Source organism: Hesperophylax consimilis, chromosome 1, assembly GCF_061612785.1.
Source record: "Hesperophylax consimilis isolate HC1 chromosome 1, BYU_Hcon_1.0, whole genome shotgun sequence".
NCBI lineage: Eukaryota > Metazoa > Arthropoda > Insecta > Trichoptera > Limnephilidae > Hesperophylax > Hesperophylax consimilis.
This window is the reverse complement of record NC_142836.1, coordinates 18297822-18313535: the sequence shown is the minus strand read 5'-3', so window position 1 is coordinate 18313535 and position 15714 is coordinate 18297822. Positions and strand designations below refer to the sequence as shown.

At 35.7% G+C, this 15714-nt stretch overlaps 1 protein-coding gene across 12 annotated transcripts in view; it reads right to left on the bottom strand.

Annotated features, from left to right (window-relative positions):
* Positions 1 to 626: 626 nt before the first annotated feature.
* LOC149426380 (uncharacterized) overlaps positions 627 to 15714 on the bottom strand; it is a 66308-nt gene continuing 51220 nt past the window's right edge. For 4 of the 12 annotated variants that reach the window (XM_089651046.1, XM_089651054.1, XM_089651060.1 and 1 more), the window contains 9 exons: positions 15372 to 15560; positions 14783 to 14879; positions 14017 to 14331; positions 13513 to 13786; positions 5773 to 6856; positions 5344 to 5530; positions 4827 to 4947; positions 4665 to 4728; positions 627 to 2909 (listed from right to left, as the gene is read on the bottom strand). In XM_089651046.1, the coding sequence (XP_089507172.1) occupies positions 1862 to 2909; positions 4665 to 4728; positions 4827 to 4947; positions 5344 to 5530; positions 5773 to 6856; positions 13513 to 13786; positions 14017 to 14331; positions 14783 to 14879; positions 15372 to 15560 (3379 nt within the window). In that variant the 3' untranslated portion in view covers positions 627 to 1861. The other 8 variants (XM_089651089.1, XM_089651104.1, XM_089651097.1 and 5 more) reach the window with 8 other exon arrangements.

The window sequence follows — 15714 nt, the reverse complement described above, 5'->3', positions numbered from 1 at the left end:
CGAATTGGTGTACATTATGAATACCAAAAAATATGCTTTAAATAAATTGAAGGTTTTCCTATCTTTTCGCTTGAGTAGAATACAAATAAAAAAATAAATTACTCCATAAAAAATAAAAATGTAAACTGCAAAAAAATAAATATTTTCAATAGAAATGTATGAATGCATAAAGGAAACAATTTAAAAAAAATACAGTATTATAGCTTAGATTATCTTAGACAGTTTCAGTAGATTAACTGTTTTGCTTTCTTATAAAATTATTTACAAATTAAATAAAAACCAGTTTTGTGCTTGAAATCGAACTTTTCTAGACTCCGTTTGTCAAGCGATTTTAATTCCTATTACCTACAATATAAGGTATACCAAGAATATACACATTTTTGACTTGTAGCTTCCTCTTAAGGGCTTTAACAATATGAGACAATCTCTTACTGAATGTTGTGCTTTCATTTTATCATGTTGGTAATATGTATGTAGAATCCAGGAGTTTCTGGGGTAATTCTATTTGTTCTTGGTGATTTTTTTTGACATCACTCTCCTAGGTCTGATTGGGTCTGATCATTTGGTGACATCGGTATGAACTGTTTTAAGTTCATTGAATCAAGTTCATAAATAATGCTAAACTGTTATTTTAAAATACTTTATTTTTGAAGCAAAAAAACATTGAAATATCATAATAATTCACAAACACATGATCTCAACAACCTTTAATATTATATAGGTTCTTACTAGCTTTAGTTGGTTATCCCACATACTATTAATTGTTGGGGATAAGCTATTCAGTTGGTTATCCCACTTAGTATTAATTATTGGGAAAAGCTATTTAGTTGGTTATCCCACTTAGTATTAATTATTGGGGATAAGCTATTTAGTTGGTTATCCCACTTAGTATTAATTATTGGGGATAAGCTATTTAGTTGGTTATCCCACTTAGTATTAATTATTGGGGATAAGCTATTTAGTTGGTTATCCCACTTAGTATTAATTATTGGGGATAAGCTATTTAGTTGGTTATCCCACTTAGTATTAATTATTGGGGATAAGCTATTTAGTTGGTTCTCCCACTTACTATTAATTATTGGGGATAAGCTATTTAACAATACAGTATTATACATATTATGAACTATGTTTTATGAATATGTAAGTTGGAAGTACATATCCCCACCATTGCATATTATTATTTAATAATGTATTTCTGTTTTCCAATTTGAAAAGAAACACATTTGTAGGTATATTGATAAGCATTATTAGCATTAAAATCATCATTAACTTAAACAATTCCTAAATTTGAAAAAAGGTCATTTATTAGATATTATTTCTAATGAAATTTTATTAATTAGATGGTAAACTTACTGCTTAACTTTATGTATGTTTGTTGTATGAGATGATATTTGTTGACATTCACTAGTTAGATTCGCAAATGACTAATAATTAGTAATACAACAACAACCTGGCATGTTGGATAATAGAGAGTTTGCCTAATTGGTTAGATTAACCTAGATTTTTAGAATAAATATATCATTAGTGATAAAATATGTGTAAAATATTTCAATTCCTATATTTCTACGAATTGCAATACATAGTAAAATTATTATGGCATTTGATCCTTAAAATAGTTAACAAGTTGACTAGTATAAATTTAATTTATAGAGTAGATAGTTCTTAATAATTCACTTTGCCAAAAAAATGATAACTAATTACTATGATAAATATTATCTATGATTATTTAATATTATGTATGAAGTTTGTTTGGAACAACATTTATATAATATAATGCGTGCAAGTTGCACCTACTTTGTAGGTTTACTGCAGATGTGGTTTGGCTGGCATATGCTTATCCTCTCCTTAGTTAGGACCCCGTCTATATTGTGGTTGGGCGAATCGCATTATGATCGTGATACTGCTTGTACATATTGAATATGATATTATATGCAACTAGTAAGAAACATATAATTGCAGCGTGATAATGGGCGGGCATGTTTAAGAATTGCGAATATAGACCTGTGTTTTTTGTCGATTTTTTAATTTGAGTAATTGTTGATGGTAAATCTTGTACAGTTTGTTTAGAACTGCTGCCCTGGGTGCTGATTTCTTTATGGATGACAATACTCTGTTTGGGAACATCCTCTTGCCTGGTAGATGTGTTAGTATTGCAAACTGAGGTGGTAAACTGACTTTCCATGAAATTGACTTTCTGATCTTCCCTGTGTTGGGCCAACAAATTAGTTTCTTCTACTACCACATCACTTTTGTAGATAATGTTTTGGGTAATAGACTGATTCTTGAAATCTTGAGTAAACAGATGGTCCTGGTTGGTAAATAGCGGTGTCAAAGACCGACTGGACTGATTTGTGAAATCTTGAGTAAAAAGATGTTCTTGGTTCGTAAACAGCGGTGTCAAAGACCGATTGCCTTCTAGGCTCGGTGTAAGTTTCCCGAATAAATAATCATCAAATTCCATCAGTGTGGGTGTGAGCTTTATTTTTAAAATGTCTTCATTCGTAAATGTTTCAGTTCGGAAAGTGTCGGTAACTGATAATGGAAAATTGACATCAGTTTTAAGAGCGTCATTTTCAATATCGTGAATATCATCTGTCACTGGCACATCGGTGACATCGCAATACGTAGAGCTGTGGATAGAATCCACCGTAACTGTGCTGAGTAATTTTCCAGACGGGCTAAGAATATCATCAAAGATGCCATTGTTAAATTGGTTGGGAGATTTGTTTGAGATACTGAAGATGTTGATACTAGCAGGCTCTGCAATGTTGACGTTGAGTGATTGAGGAAAAGGCGATAGTGATAGGAGTTCTCTTTCGTTAGACAGGGTTCTAGCGTGCATGGGACTTGCAGAAAGGACGTCCTCCCTTGGCGTAAAAGCTCTGTCCCTCGAGGTTCTTTTTGCACATCTGGAAATCAAAACAAAATTATAAGCTCACACGGTGCTCCTATACTTGTTTACAGTTTAAACATTCAATAGAAACAGGGGGTGCATAAATCATCTATGCAGACCAAGAAGGGAAATATTGAAACACAGGCAAAATGAAATTAGTGTAAAATTATGGAAAATAGTTTTTTGCCGTGTTTTAATTATCTATCCATCGGTAGGCTCCACAGCTAAGAATGTGAACAAAAAAATCATATGTAATTCAGATACAAAATATTATATTATGCTCATATATAATCTTAGTCAAACGAAATCAACGTACAATGTTAATTAAACACCAATTATGTATATCATTATTTGTAAGTTCACGTCACATTTGGCTCAACATACTACAATGTTACTTAGAATATTTTACAAACTACCTACATATTTATAATTTTACCATACCCTTCTATATTAAATTTCACACAGTGTAACATTATATGTACTAGTATTACAGAAAAATGTTACTTTTATGCATAGATTACAAGATTTTAATTTTTTTTATTGAATTTAATTATCTAGTGAAACTGTAGATGAATATATTTGCCTCGAGCAGGCAAATTACTCTCATTGAGTTGAATTGAATGATAAATGTTTATATCACCATACCCTTATAAAGTCATTACTAAGTTCTTAACCTGGGTTTCATACACATAAGGTAAATAAGTAGGCATCTGCACTGGAATGCTGAATGAAAGGAATATACAACAGAATGGCAAACACTATTCAGATAAGATATCATAGGCTAGCAGATATAAAGACTCAGAGGAGAGTTCAAAACATTAAATTACTTTAGGGTCCTAAGAACTGAGTCAATTCCACAGTTATTTTGTGACTATTTCAAAGGAGTAACATTTTTCATGTAGTTAAATACAATCCTAAATACGGCTAATAACAAAAATCTTCACAACTTTAGAACAGAGTCAGAATACTTTATGTGGTAGATACTGTTCTAATTACTTTGTTAATAAAAACCAACACATAATAGCGTGATTATTTCAAAGCATGGACTGTACCGTAAAATTGCTGCATCTCAAATGTAATAATATAGAATCGTCTATTTTTTTAATTTAGATTATTTAGGCAAATTTGTTTTCGATAATAAATAGGTAACTATGTATATTCTTAATTTAGTCATTAGAAATAAAAAATATTTTTCCTTGTTTAACATTTATCTGTACACCTTTTAATAAAAAAATTACTGCTACTACTTGATAGTTTTGAAAATCTTTAATAGCTTTAATTTATTAATAAAAAAAATAGTGAGTCAAATCTGTATGGTGTAAGAAATCAGCTTTTAAGAATTACAAATTTGTAAAAAATTACTTTTTTAACATTAGCTCCACATGGGATGCCCTGAGAAAAAAAATTCTGGTTTGATAGTTTGTAAAATAATTGTATAGGAGATCAATTTCACTACAAACCTTATGCAGTGTATCAACAAATTATAGCTTTTACAACTAAAATTCACCCCCGTATTTCTCCTATTTCGACATTTTCAGCCCTGCCAACTTCGCTTACAATATTAATCTATTCAAAGCATAATTTAAGCATTTGATAATTGACTAATGTTTGGTCTAATAATTTGAATGAAGTGAATGATTGGTTTGTTGATTGGCTCTCAGGGATGTCAGATTGATGTGAAGTCGGCAACTAAGAGGAATGTAAGTGTAGCATACGCACCGTGCAGTTGAAGCACTGACTGTGGTAGTTATTGTTGAGGGCCTCCACCCACCTGTCTCCCGCCTCCACTGGGAACCCGCAGGCAATGCACTTCGTGGTGAACAGCTCGTTCCAGTCTGCAATCAATCAATCACATTACCTACATCAAGTAGTCTGCATCATTTTATCTTCACCTCGTATATATGTTTATACTTATTTCAAGTAGGTGACATACCAGCCTCGCAGTAGGGAAGTCCCTCCTCCAAGAAGAATGGATTATTTCCAAACAGTTTTCCGCAGTAAGCGCAGTTGAAGCACTCGGGGTGGAAATGCTTTCCAATAGCATTCAGGCAATCCTATGGAAAGAAAATAAAATGGTAATGCTGCCAATCTAAACATTTTATGACAGACTTTCAATGCTCTTCTTCTCCTGAAGCCGCTGTATCACAACAATGATTTCATAAAAATTTCCCTCAAGCCACTGTAGTACAAATATCAAAAATGTTATAATTTATTTGTATTTTATGTCCTACATTCAATTTTATATCGTGTAATTCATTTATGTGCATGCTTTTATATGGCAGACAGAGTATTGCACTCACCGCTCTATTGAGCTGAATCAAACAAACATTATTGTTATTATTATTAATATTATCGCTAAAAAGCATAGGTAGTCTTTGTAATAAAAATTACATAAAAGTGGCGTGATTAATCAATGCTTATGTTAATGAAGAAAGATATTGTATACTCACTCCCTTGATCTTTCCGTGGCATTTGTCACAAGCCGGGGCAATGAACTGCTCGAAGCAGTATTCGCAGTAAAGTTGTCCATTCTCTTCCACGAAGCCAATGTCTTGCAGATGGCGCTTGCAAGTGTTGTTAACGCAAACAAAGTGCTCTGGGCACCAGATGCGTCCCAGAGCTGTTATAAATGGACCCCTGTAAGAAATACTTCAAATATCAATATCTTTGCTATTATTGGTGGCCATAGGACATGAATAGAGGTGTACAGTTTTTGAAAATTAAAACAAAGTTGTGTCAGAATTAATATGATATCTATTTACTATTTCAGTATTTAAAAAATCTCTCACAAGAAAAACATTCACATATAATCACTGCAGAGTTTTAAATTTAGTTTTGGTTAGTTATTTAATAGATCATTGCATGGACAATAGCATTACCTTGTTATTTGCTTATTACAATCATTGCAAACTGGGTACACTCCATCTACTACATCCACAGAGGCAATGGTGCTCAGAGGTCTGGACACTACGTGAGAATCTCTTTTTCCCGAACATTGATCATCGGATGCAGTCTTTTTCTTATCACGTAGCTTTACTGGACTTCCATTACTGATAATTTTCTTTTCAGTATCGTGGAATTTTTCCATATTGGAGATCACAGTTGATTTTGGCGAGTCATTTTCAAGATTTGTGTTATGTTTAAGCATGCTATTAATAAATTCATTGTTAATCGAAGGTTTAAAAGGTTCAACTATTGGTTTTTTTATTTGACCATTGGTATTGGTTTGATACAGGTTGGAGTTATTATGGTGATCTTTTTGAAAGGGTAATTTTTTTTTTTCAGTATCAAATTTTCCATTTTCCAAATCTTTCTTAATAAGTTTGTTTAATAGAGCAGAAGTGTGAGGAATATCAGATATGTCATTATTGTGGTACTGTCTCTCATACACCGGGGATAGGGAGCCACTTCCTGACAAGCTCGTCATGGGCGAGGAGGACTGACTGAGTGAGGGAGAGGAGGCGTGCGAGGGCTGTACGGGGGAGAGGGACGACTGCACCGGGGAGAGAGAGCCTACTTTGAACTTTGGGGGTGGTGGGGGAGGCGGTATGTTCCCGGACATGTTGCCGATGGTTGCCTGCGGAGCCACAGCCATAGGCACAGGGTGATTATGATTTAGGAATGTGCTTCTTGCGTTTGAAGAGTCAGTTCGTGAATTAAGAGAATTTGTTGAATTTAAACTGTTACTGAATTTTGAGAATTTAACAGCATCATTATTTGTCGAAATAGGTACATCATTACTACTTTGAAGTGGATGCTTTAACACAACCGTTTCCTTTATTTTATTTGCCATATTTGCAATGTGATCTCCGGGTTTAATCTTTCTTTGAATTCCAATTTCGTAGGTTCCATTGAAGGCATTTCTGGATAGCTGTTTCATGATAGAGTTGTTAGTCATTCCATTCATTGGGAATTCCAATTTCTTCTTGGTTGTGTGTTCCTGTGTATTGTTATTGGGCTCATCTAATAAAATAAACAAAACAACACTCAAATTAGTTAGCATAGCACACTCATGCAAACACACAAAAAAACCAATGGGCACTACATGAGGGTTGTTATTAACAGCACCTAGAAACAAAAAACAGAACAACAAAAGTACAGGCAGCAGGCAACAGCAGAGTGTTTGCTGTACCTAATGTGTCCATTGCAGTGGGCGCAGAGAGCCACGCGCGTGCCGGGCCCCGCCGCCTTGTTGAGGATGCCCCTACCCCTCTTTGGGGCCGAGGACACACCAAAGGTCTTCCCGCGGGCTGCTCCAGCGCCGACGCCACCTGTGGAGGGGGTGGGATCACATACCGGGCCACTGCTGTTATTGTTAGCACCGCTAGTGATGGAACAAGGCTGCCCACAGATTGCTTGGGGCTTTGCTGCCGTATTAGCTGAGGGTGGAACATATGATATCACCTCTGGTTGAGATTCAGGGCGGAAAGAGACAATAGGAATAGTGGATTGTATTGGTTGAACATTCCTTGGGGATTCTTGCTGGATGTAATTTTGACTGGGTGCTGAGGATTGGATTGGAGCTTGAGATGAGGAATATGATGTGACGGCTCCCAAATGTTTTTGTATTTCAATTGTTTTTGCTGACTGAGTTCTTTCATATTCTTCAAATACCTGTTTAGTTCTCTGCACTGAATTACCTCCTTTTTGAGAAACTGTTTGAGATTGTGTCGCCTTCTGTGCATGCTGCTGGCTCATTACAGATGACTCGCTAACTCTAGTGTCAGAGGATTCTTGGCTAGAATGAAAGCCTATTTTTGTCATTTGTTGGGCCTTCACAAAAGATTGTTGACTTTGTGCCCAGTTATTCGCTCCAGATGTGTTAAAAACTTCAATGTTGCTTTGGAATTTTTTTTTTCTCGTATCATTATCTTTTCGTAGATTAGCTGTGGCCTGAGTGAGTAAAGCGTGAGTAGAGGGGGCCTCTTTAATCTTGGGGGCCTGTATCTTGAGCGGGTTGGGCGGTGGTCCGGGAGCCGGAGAACGGGTTCGAATCATTTTAGGTGTCGGTGAACGACTCACTTCAGGGCTCGACGGCTCGTAAAGGTTGGTCTCAGGGGCGGTGCATTCAACTGCCACTAAATTCTTCTGATAGTATGGTATCAAAGGAGCAGGTTTATTAATTAGACCGGGTGTAGTAGGACGACTACGTACTGTTGGTGAAACACGGAGATTGGCCTCCGTAACTGGTTGGAAGGTCATGGAGATTGGCATTTCTTTCTGGAGTTCTCTTACTGGTGGTATAATTTCTGTTTGTTGTAAGCTTTGATTGTATTGATTCGATACACTTGCAATCTGTTCTGTGCTTTCATGTATTTGTGACTGAACATTGGATTGGATTTTTCGCTTCAAATGTGGATCAATGGAGTCAGGAGCTACATGTTGGGTTACTGGTGTTTGAAGAACGGCTCTCTCATTAGTAATTTCAGGTGTTTTTCCTCTTTGAGAGGGTAGTTGCTCCAAATTTTTTTGGTAGGAAGGTAAATTAGATGGTGAATGCAAGCCTGATGATGCCCTCCTTGCAGTAGTTGTTAAATTTTTCGCCAATTGATTGTTGCTCTCAAAATACTCTTGTTTCTGAGAGTGTTGAGCTTGGGAAGATTGATAGCATTGCATTACTGAAGTTTCATTTGCTTGTCTACTTTCTTGTTTCACAGTACTCGAAGTTTGCATGTATTGGTTACTTGAGTTGGCAGACATAGACATGTACTCTTCAGGATAAGGTGGTGGAAATGTTTGAACATTTTTTGCCACTGGCTTGAATGCTGACATCTGAGTAGAAGATTGAAATTGACAAACAGTCTGAACAGGTGCTTGAGAAGTTTGTATGTTGACAGTTTGACAGGCTTGAGTAGCTACTGGTCTTACACATTCTTTAGATAATGCATTGACGGCAATAGGCTTTGAACAAACTAATTGGGCGGAGGTTTCCACTGTTTGTTCGAAAGTATTCACTTGTTCATTGGCTGGCGTGTAGGGACGATCTGGAGCAATAGTTAAGGCTTCGAGCAAGGAGCCTCGTTCGATTGGTTGAGATCCTAGAGGAGTGTACGGACGGCAAGGAGCCACAGTCAGTGCAGACACTAAAGGAGAAATAGCTCCGTCCCTAGGCGGCCTTTTCTCAATGGTAAATGGTATATCGGGAGGTATATATGGAGCCGTTTGTTCTGGCATTGGCACTGGTTCAGATATTGCTTGTGCTGGGGTGTGAGGTCTGATAGGTGGAATAGAGGCAAATGGCTTTGATACATATGAATCTATTTCTTCAGATTGTGTAATTGGTATTTCCTCTTTTAGTTCTTTAGGTTCATATTGGGTTGGTGATATTTCTTGTTTTATCTCACAAGGTCGATATTGGGTTGGTGCTATTTCTTGTTTTATCTCATGAGGTTGATATTGGGTCGGTGTTATTTCTTGTTTTATTTCATTAGTCTGCTGATAATTTTGTACTTCCTTTTCAAAAGTTTGACAAACTTTTTTCATTACGCAAACTGGTTCATTAATTATAGAACAAGTTGTCAAGGGTTCACAGACATATGGACACAATGTTCCAGCTTGTGTTGCTTCAGGAAGGGGTGAGTATGGTCTGCCAGGAGCAATAGTTAGGGCATCTAGCAAAGGGCTGTGTTGTTGTTGCCTTGGAACTGAACTACCAATGCTTACTGGTGGAATTAGTACTACTTTATGACCGTTAACAGCTGCTGATAGCGATTCTCTTCTTTGAATTTCTTTTTGTACGCTTACTTGTTGTTCATTGCCGGCAACTGTTGTAACCGATTCTCTCTTTTGCATCGGCTTTTCACTATTAGCAATTGTTACTGATTCCCTCCTAGGTACATTTTGTCTATCACCATCGGTAGCAGCTGACAAGGATTCCCTACGTTGGATTTCCTTTTGTACGCTTACCTGTTCCTCAATCTCTCTCTCTTCAGCATTCGTTTTCAAAAGACAAACATCTTCAGGTTTTTCTTCAATGGGGCTTGGTTTATCATCGGGAGTAGGGGAAGGGGGTCTGGGTGTTTCGCACTTATTTGTTATTGCCTGAACTAGTTGTTGAGTATCGATTTTCTCCGAAATAGTTTCTACGCATTCCATAGGAGACTTCTTGCCGGTAATATTTGTCACTTCAGCGGAACAAATTGACTGTTTATGTTTTGAGATATTTTGAAGGGCGTAACTTTCATCAGTCGAGGAAGACATCTGTGACAGGTAACTGTCGGTGGGAGTATTATAGGTCTTTTGTATGGGAACACTAGTTTGAGACTGGTATATTCTCGTTTCATTACGAGCATCCACCGAAGACGTTCTTTGAGACTGTTGAGAAGAGCATTCATTGTATTGCGTGGAAGATTGCATCGTGCTCATAGAATGAGAGCTCGTTGAAGACACCTGTATGGATGAAGTGGCGAGGGACTGACTAGATTGATAGCTGGTCTGCACAAGGCTAGAGGCCTGTTGTGTTTGTCCTTGGGAGCCCTGTCTCTGGCAGACCTGGTTCTGAGGGTCCTGTCTCTGGCAGACTTGGTTACAGAGCTCGCTCTGGGAGCTGTGGCTCTGACCCTGTTCCTGACAGACCTGGTCCTGGAAGGTGACATGGTGAGAGTCGGGGTCGGAGCGCGACGCATTGGCGAGCCAGGGGGCGGGCATCTGAGGAGCGGGTTCGGTGCGGTAGGTTTGTGGTTTGGGGGAGTAGGGGACTTCGGGGTGGCTGGGTTTGGGGGAGTATCGGGCAACCTGGGAGGGGAGACTTGTTTCATCAGGCTCATCTTGAGATTCTTCATCATCAGGAGCATTTTTGGGAGGCCAAACAATATTTTTTACACTTTTAACTTTGTTAGGGTTATTATAATATTAGTACATATATTTTTTAATAATATAATACAGATTTGTGAAAAATATACACACGATTGGTTAATAATGGTGTAAGGAGACAAGGAGTGGGTTAGAAAATTGCATCAAATAATTAAATTAGTCATGTGAACTATAAGCTTTTTCTAATAATAAGAATAAATCAAAATAAGTATGTACTATTTTTTTCTTATCTTATACTAATATTTTTATTGATCAATGTAACTGAAGCAAACTAAAAAATATGTCAGATATGTAATTAATTTTATAGACATGTCATATTATTATGTTCAGCTTCAGTACATTTCTCATGGCATCTTACAGAAGCATGAACCTAACTAACAACTTATTAAATAGGTGCTTAAATATATGCATTGTGTTGTCAAGGATCAAGTACTCGTACCTAAGCTTAATGTATTAGACATGCACAGAGAGTGTTCAAAGGTTGGTGTTTATTTTACATAGCCAATACGTTTTATTTGATAATGGACGCATAAGCGGCTACAGAAAAATAACATGTTAGCCGAGTATGTCAGTAAAGCAGCCATTTATATTAATTTTAAGCGTAAAACTTTGAACATAAAATTAAAATTCTTCATGAAACTGGATTGATGCGCAATAAATATAAAACTTTGTATGGATTTGCAATTGAATATTTTTATAAAACAAATTATTTCAATCACAAACCGACAAAATAAAATACATTACATATAAAAAATTTATATTTTAACCAGAATATGCAGGTAAACATTAAAAAAAAAATTGAGGCTCTGTTTTTATTGATTATTAATTCTCATCATTTGTCAAATGTGTGATTTGGATAATATTATAACTGAAATGTCAATTCAACAACAATCTTTTCAAATGCTTTTTTTGTATCTTTGTGTTGTCTCACTATCTTCTATATTCTAAGGGCCAGTTATAGAGAATTTGAACAATTCATCATATTTAAAAGTAATTTTCAAGCTCTGTGAAAGCTTTATTCGAGTTCTGTTATTATTTCAGCTGTGTGAAACAACTGGCAAATAATGATATAATAACAAAACATGAATAGAAGCGCACAGAACTCTTTGAAATTTGATGAATTGTTAAAATTCTATCAAACAACTGGCCATTAATCTTAAAATTTTGGAAGACTCGAGTTTGAAGAAGAATTTTACACAAGTTCTATTTACAAATTACGCTCTTTTCCTTCTTATTTACCTTTAAAAGGTGCAGCCGCTTTCATAGTCGAAAATTGACCTAAAATTAATGTGTTGATTAAAATGGGTGTTTGGTGATATGGTGTAAAGGTCAAATGATGAATGAATTTGATCCACAAACAAAGCCGAAACATATAACTTTTAAATTACGTAGTAAAGTAATAACATCGTCATCTTATATAATAAGACAACACATTTATTTTTAAATCTGATGTATGTATTGTATTTCATTGTAATATTATGTAACAAAGATTTTCTAGGAATGGCATGGCTTGTTGCCAGATAAAATAAATAGTATTTACTCTCAAATACGAAGGAACTCAATTGTTATAAAATAGGTAGGTTCTTAATGATTAGTAAGTAAATATCAAGAAGTAAAAAAGAGATACCTTTTCTGAATAATGATAATAAATTATAATACAGAATTTAGAAAAAATATCCATTTATTTTATCCATTTGTTTTGAATTGTATTCATTATGAAGAAATAGTGGCCCTGTTTTCAAAGGATCAGTTACATCATTTTAATATGAATTTGAAATACTTTTTGAATTAAGTATTAAAATTTACATTACTTTAGGACGGGTTGTTTCGGAGAATTTGAACAATTCATCAAATTTCAACGTTCATTTTCGGGTTCTGTGAAAGTCTAATTCAAGTTCTATTATTATATCATTGTAGGCTAGTTGCTTGACAAAACTGAAATAAAAACATAACTTGAAAAACTCTTTCACAGAACTTGAAAATGAACGTTGAAATTTGATGAATTGTTCAAATTCTCCGAAACAACCCGTCCTTAGTAAAAATAATTCAACAAACTTTTCGACTACAATTAAATGTATGTACGGGTTCTATGGTTAAAATTTTAAAAAGGTATAAAATATTTTGGTAAATAATGAAATCTTGCTTCGTAAAGTACATCATTAATAACTGCATCGTAAATTAAATTCACATCAAATAATAAAATCTATTAAAAAGTCGTAACGCTTGCCTTTCACAGGGTTGAAATGGTTACACCCATTTGTAGTTCTTGACGTTTGAAGTTCGAGACAAATTACTACAATTTTTAAATAGGTAATTGTTTTATTTTTGCAGCATAACAAGTTTTGTAGGTGCTTTCTTTAAGAAAACTAAAATATCATATCTTAATAAATGTTGGTGAATAGTTTATAATACTTTGGAATTTGTCACTTTTAATCTATTCTACAGAATAATTCCTGCACATCCTTTCATAGCAGAGGAGTGGTTAAAATTGTAAAACTGATTCAGTATTTAGAATTAACATTTCATATAAAATATTTGCTAGAACAATAACCACTCACACTTCAATGCAGAAAATCTGTATTATGTATTACTAAATTTAAATAATCTAAAGCTGAATTCTGAAATAATTTGCATTACAGCACAATGATTATGCAATCTCTCGAATACATGATTCCTTGAAACTACTTACAACATGGATGGATAATAAACAGGTCAAAATGCTAGCAATATTAAAATAGAAATAATATAACATTTGTGTCACTTTATGAGTAGAATTTTAGGTGTCAGAGCGAACCTGACGTGCTTACCTGTGATCTGCTGCGGGGCCTGGGGGGCAGAGTAGTGCGGCATGGGGGGTGCAGGGGCGGAGTACTGCTGCAGCGGGGGCGCGGGGGCAGAGTACTGCTGCGTGGGGGGAGCAGGGGTGTACTGGTGGGAAGGCCTGGACAGGGTGCTGGCCGGGGAGGCGGGAGACAGTGGTGCTGTCACGCCCGAGCGAGGAGACATCGAGGACACTGGCGAGTGCGCTGCCGGGGACATGGGGGCTCCGAATGGCCTAGGTCCTGATATATTGTTGCTAGGCTGTTGGCACAATACAATTTCAAGCGTTAATATATTTTATTTTAATTCAGTTGTTTAGGCATTGCGAATCTTCAATCAGACTCTTCATGGTAATATGTAAAGAAGCAGAAAAAATATTTATCAAATGAAGTCAACTAAAACCGAAATACGTTTTATACGTTGATGTGCACAGCTGACGTGTATAATATTTAAGGTAAAATAATGGTATTCCACAGTTATGCAATGTTTACCTTGTAGTTGCCTCCCATATGCGGAGGGATGACCTTTTTAAACACGTTGCTAGAGGAAGTATTCAATTGACTGCCGAAGCCTTGTGTTTGAACACTGATGGGATATACACTCAACAAATTGTTTGATATTCCATTAGTGGGAGCCTCATTCGCATTGTTACTCAGCTTTTTCTCCATGTTATTGTTAATGCTGGCCACTGACACGGTTTCCTTCTCCAGCTCGTTATTGCTCAAAATATTAGCAAAGGCATCCACGTTATCTTGATTAAGTTTTAGAGATATATCAGTTAGATTTCCATTCAAATCATTCTTGTTCTGAAAATTGGTAACATGAAAGAAAAACATTAAAGTTAGTAGGTAATCATGCTAACAGCTAGAATAATTACGACAAAATCATCACAACAACAACAACATTACGAGAAAATTAAAAAGTTTTAACACAAATGTTCATTATTAAAATATTGTTATTTTTAGAAATTAAAGTCTTGCCTACTATGAAAAACTCAAAATGTTAAAAAGGAAAAGTACGAAACGAAGGACACAAGTGCAAATTGGAAAAAGTTACGGTTCAATTTTACAAATAACAATCAAGTATGGAGAAAATGGAAGCACAACTTGTGTTACGGAACAAAACAAATTATTTTGAAAAAAATGATTTGAGAAAATACGATTTTAAATATAATGGTTAAACTTATGGGAAACTTCAACAACATCAACTTGAACAACGATTACAACAAATGCAAACAATGCTAGATTAAGTTATTACCGCTAGTAGCGAAGAAGGACCATTTCCAGCCAGGGGCGGGAGGATGGAGGACAAGGGCGATGTCAGCAGAGAGGGCAGGTTGCCAGTGGGCTTATTTCTGTACCAAAATATTTATTCATTAAATTATACATACATTATATTTTCATTTATATGCATTGAAGGGTTTTTGTAATAGAAATTTCGAGTATTCTACTTTTTTTTAGTTATCATAGTGCAACATCTGATTTCTGAGAAAAGTTAGTTTGAAATGTCATTGCTTTCAAAAGGCTAAGAAATCTTTCTATTTTTTAGAGAAATCATTTTCAAATGAAGAAAGAAACAACAATTATTGTTGATATTATATAATATTTGTTTTGACACAAAAATCTTACCTGCAATATTTGCTTTAGAAAAGACAGGTTTTCACCCAAATCATCACATAATACGTATTTCAATTCTTTAGAAGAAATTTTTTTTGATTTTCTGAAGAAAAAAACATTAGATGTCTCTAGATAGTAAATCGATATAATTGAATATCGAATGCTTTCGGTGAGTAAAGGATTTAACAAAATATTGTTGGAAGATACATTGATAATGAGAAGGTACTGACCCCAATACGGTGACGGGCTCCAGATTGGGCGCCGGGGGATTCTGGCGGGCGACCATCTTGGCGTGGATGTCGCAGTACAATTTGCCGTTCAGGTTATAATAACCCTGATTCTTCAGCGAGGAGCCGCAAGTAGCGCACTTGAAGCATTCCACGTGCAGGTTCTTGTCCTTGATGCGGACAAACACTCCACTGTTGAAAAAAACAGTTTTAGTTTAAAGTTAAAGTTAAACCTTAGGACTGAATCAATTATGAAAGTGTTCACGTTATGGCACAAATAGACCAGCTACATACTATGTACAACAATACGATACTTGACTTCCCTGCTCGTCGTGTCTTATCGCGT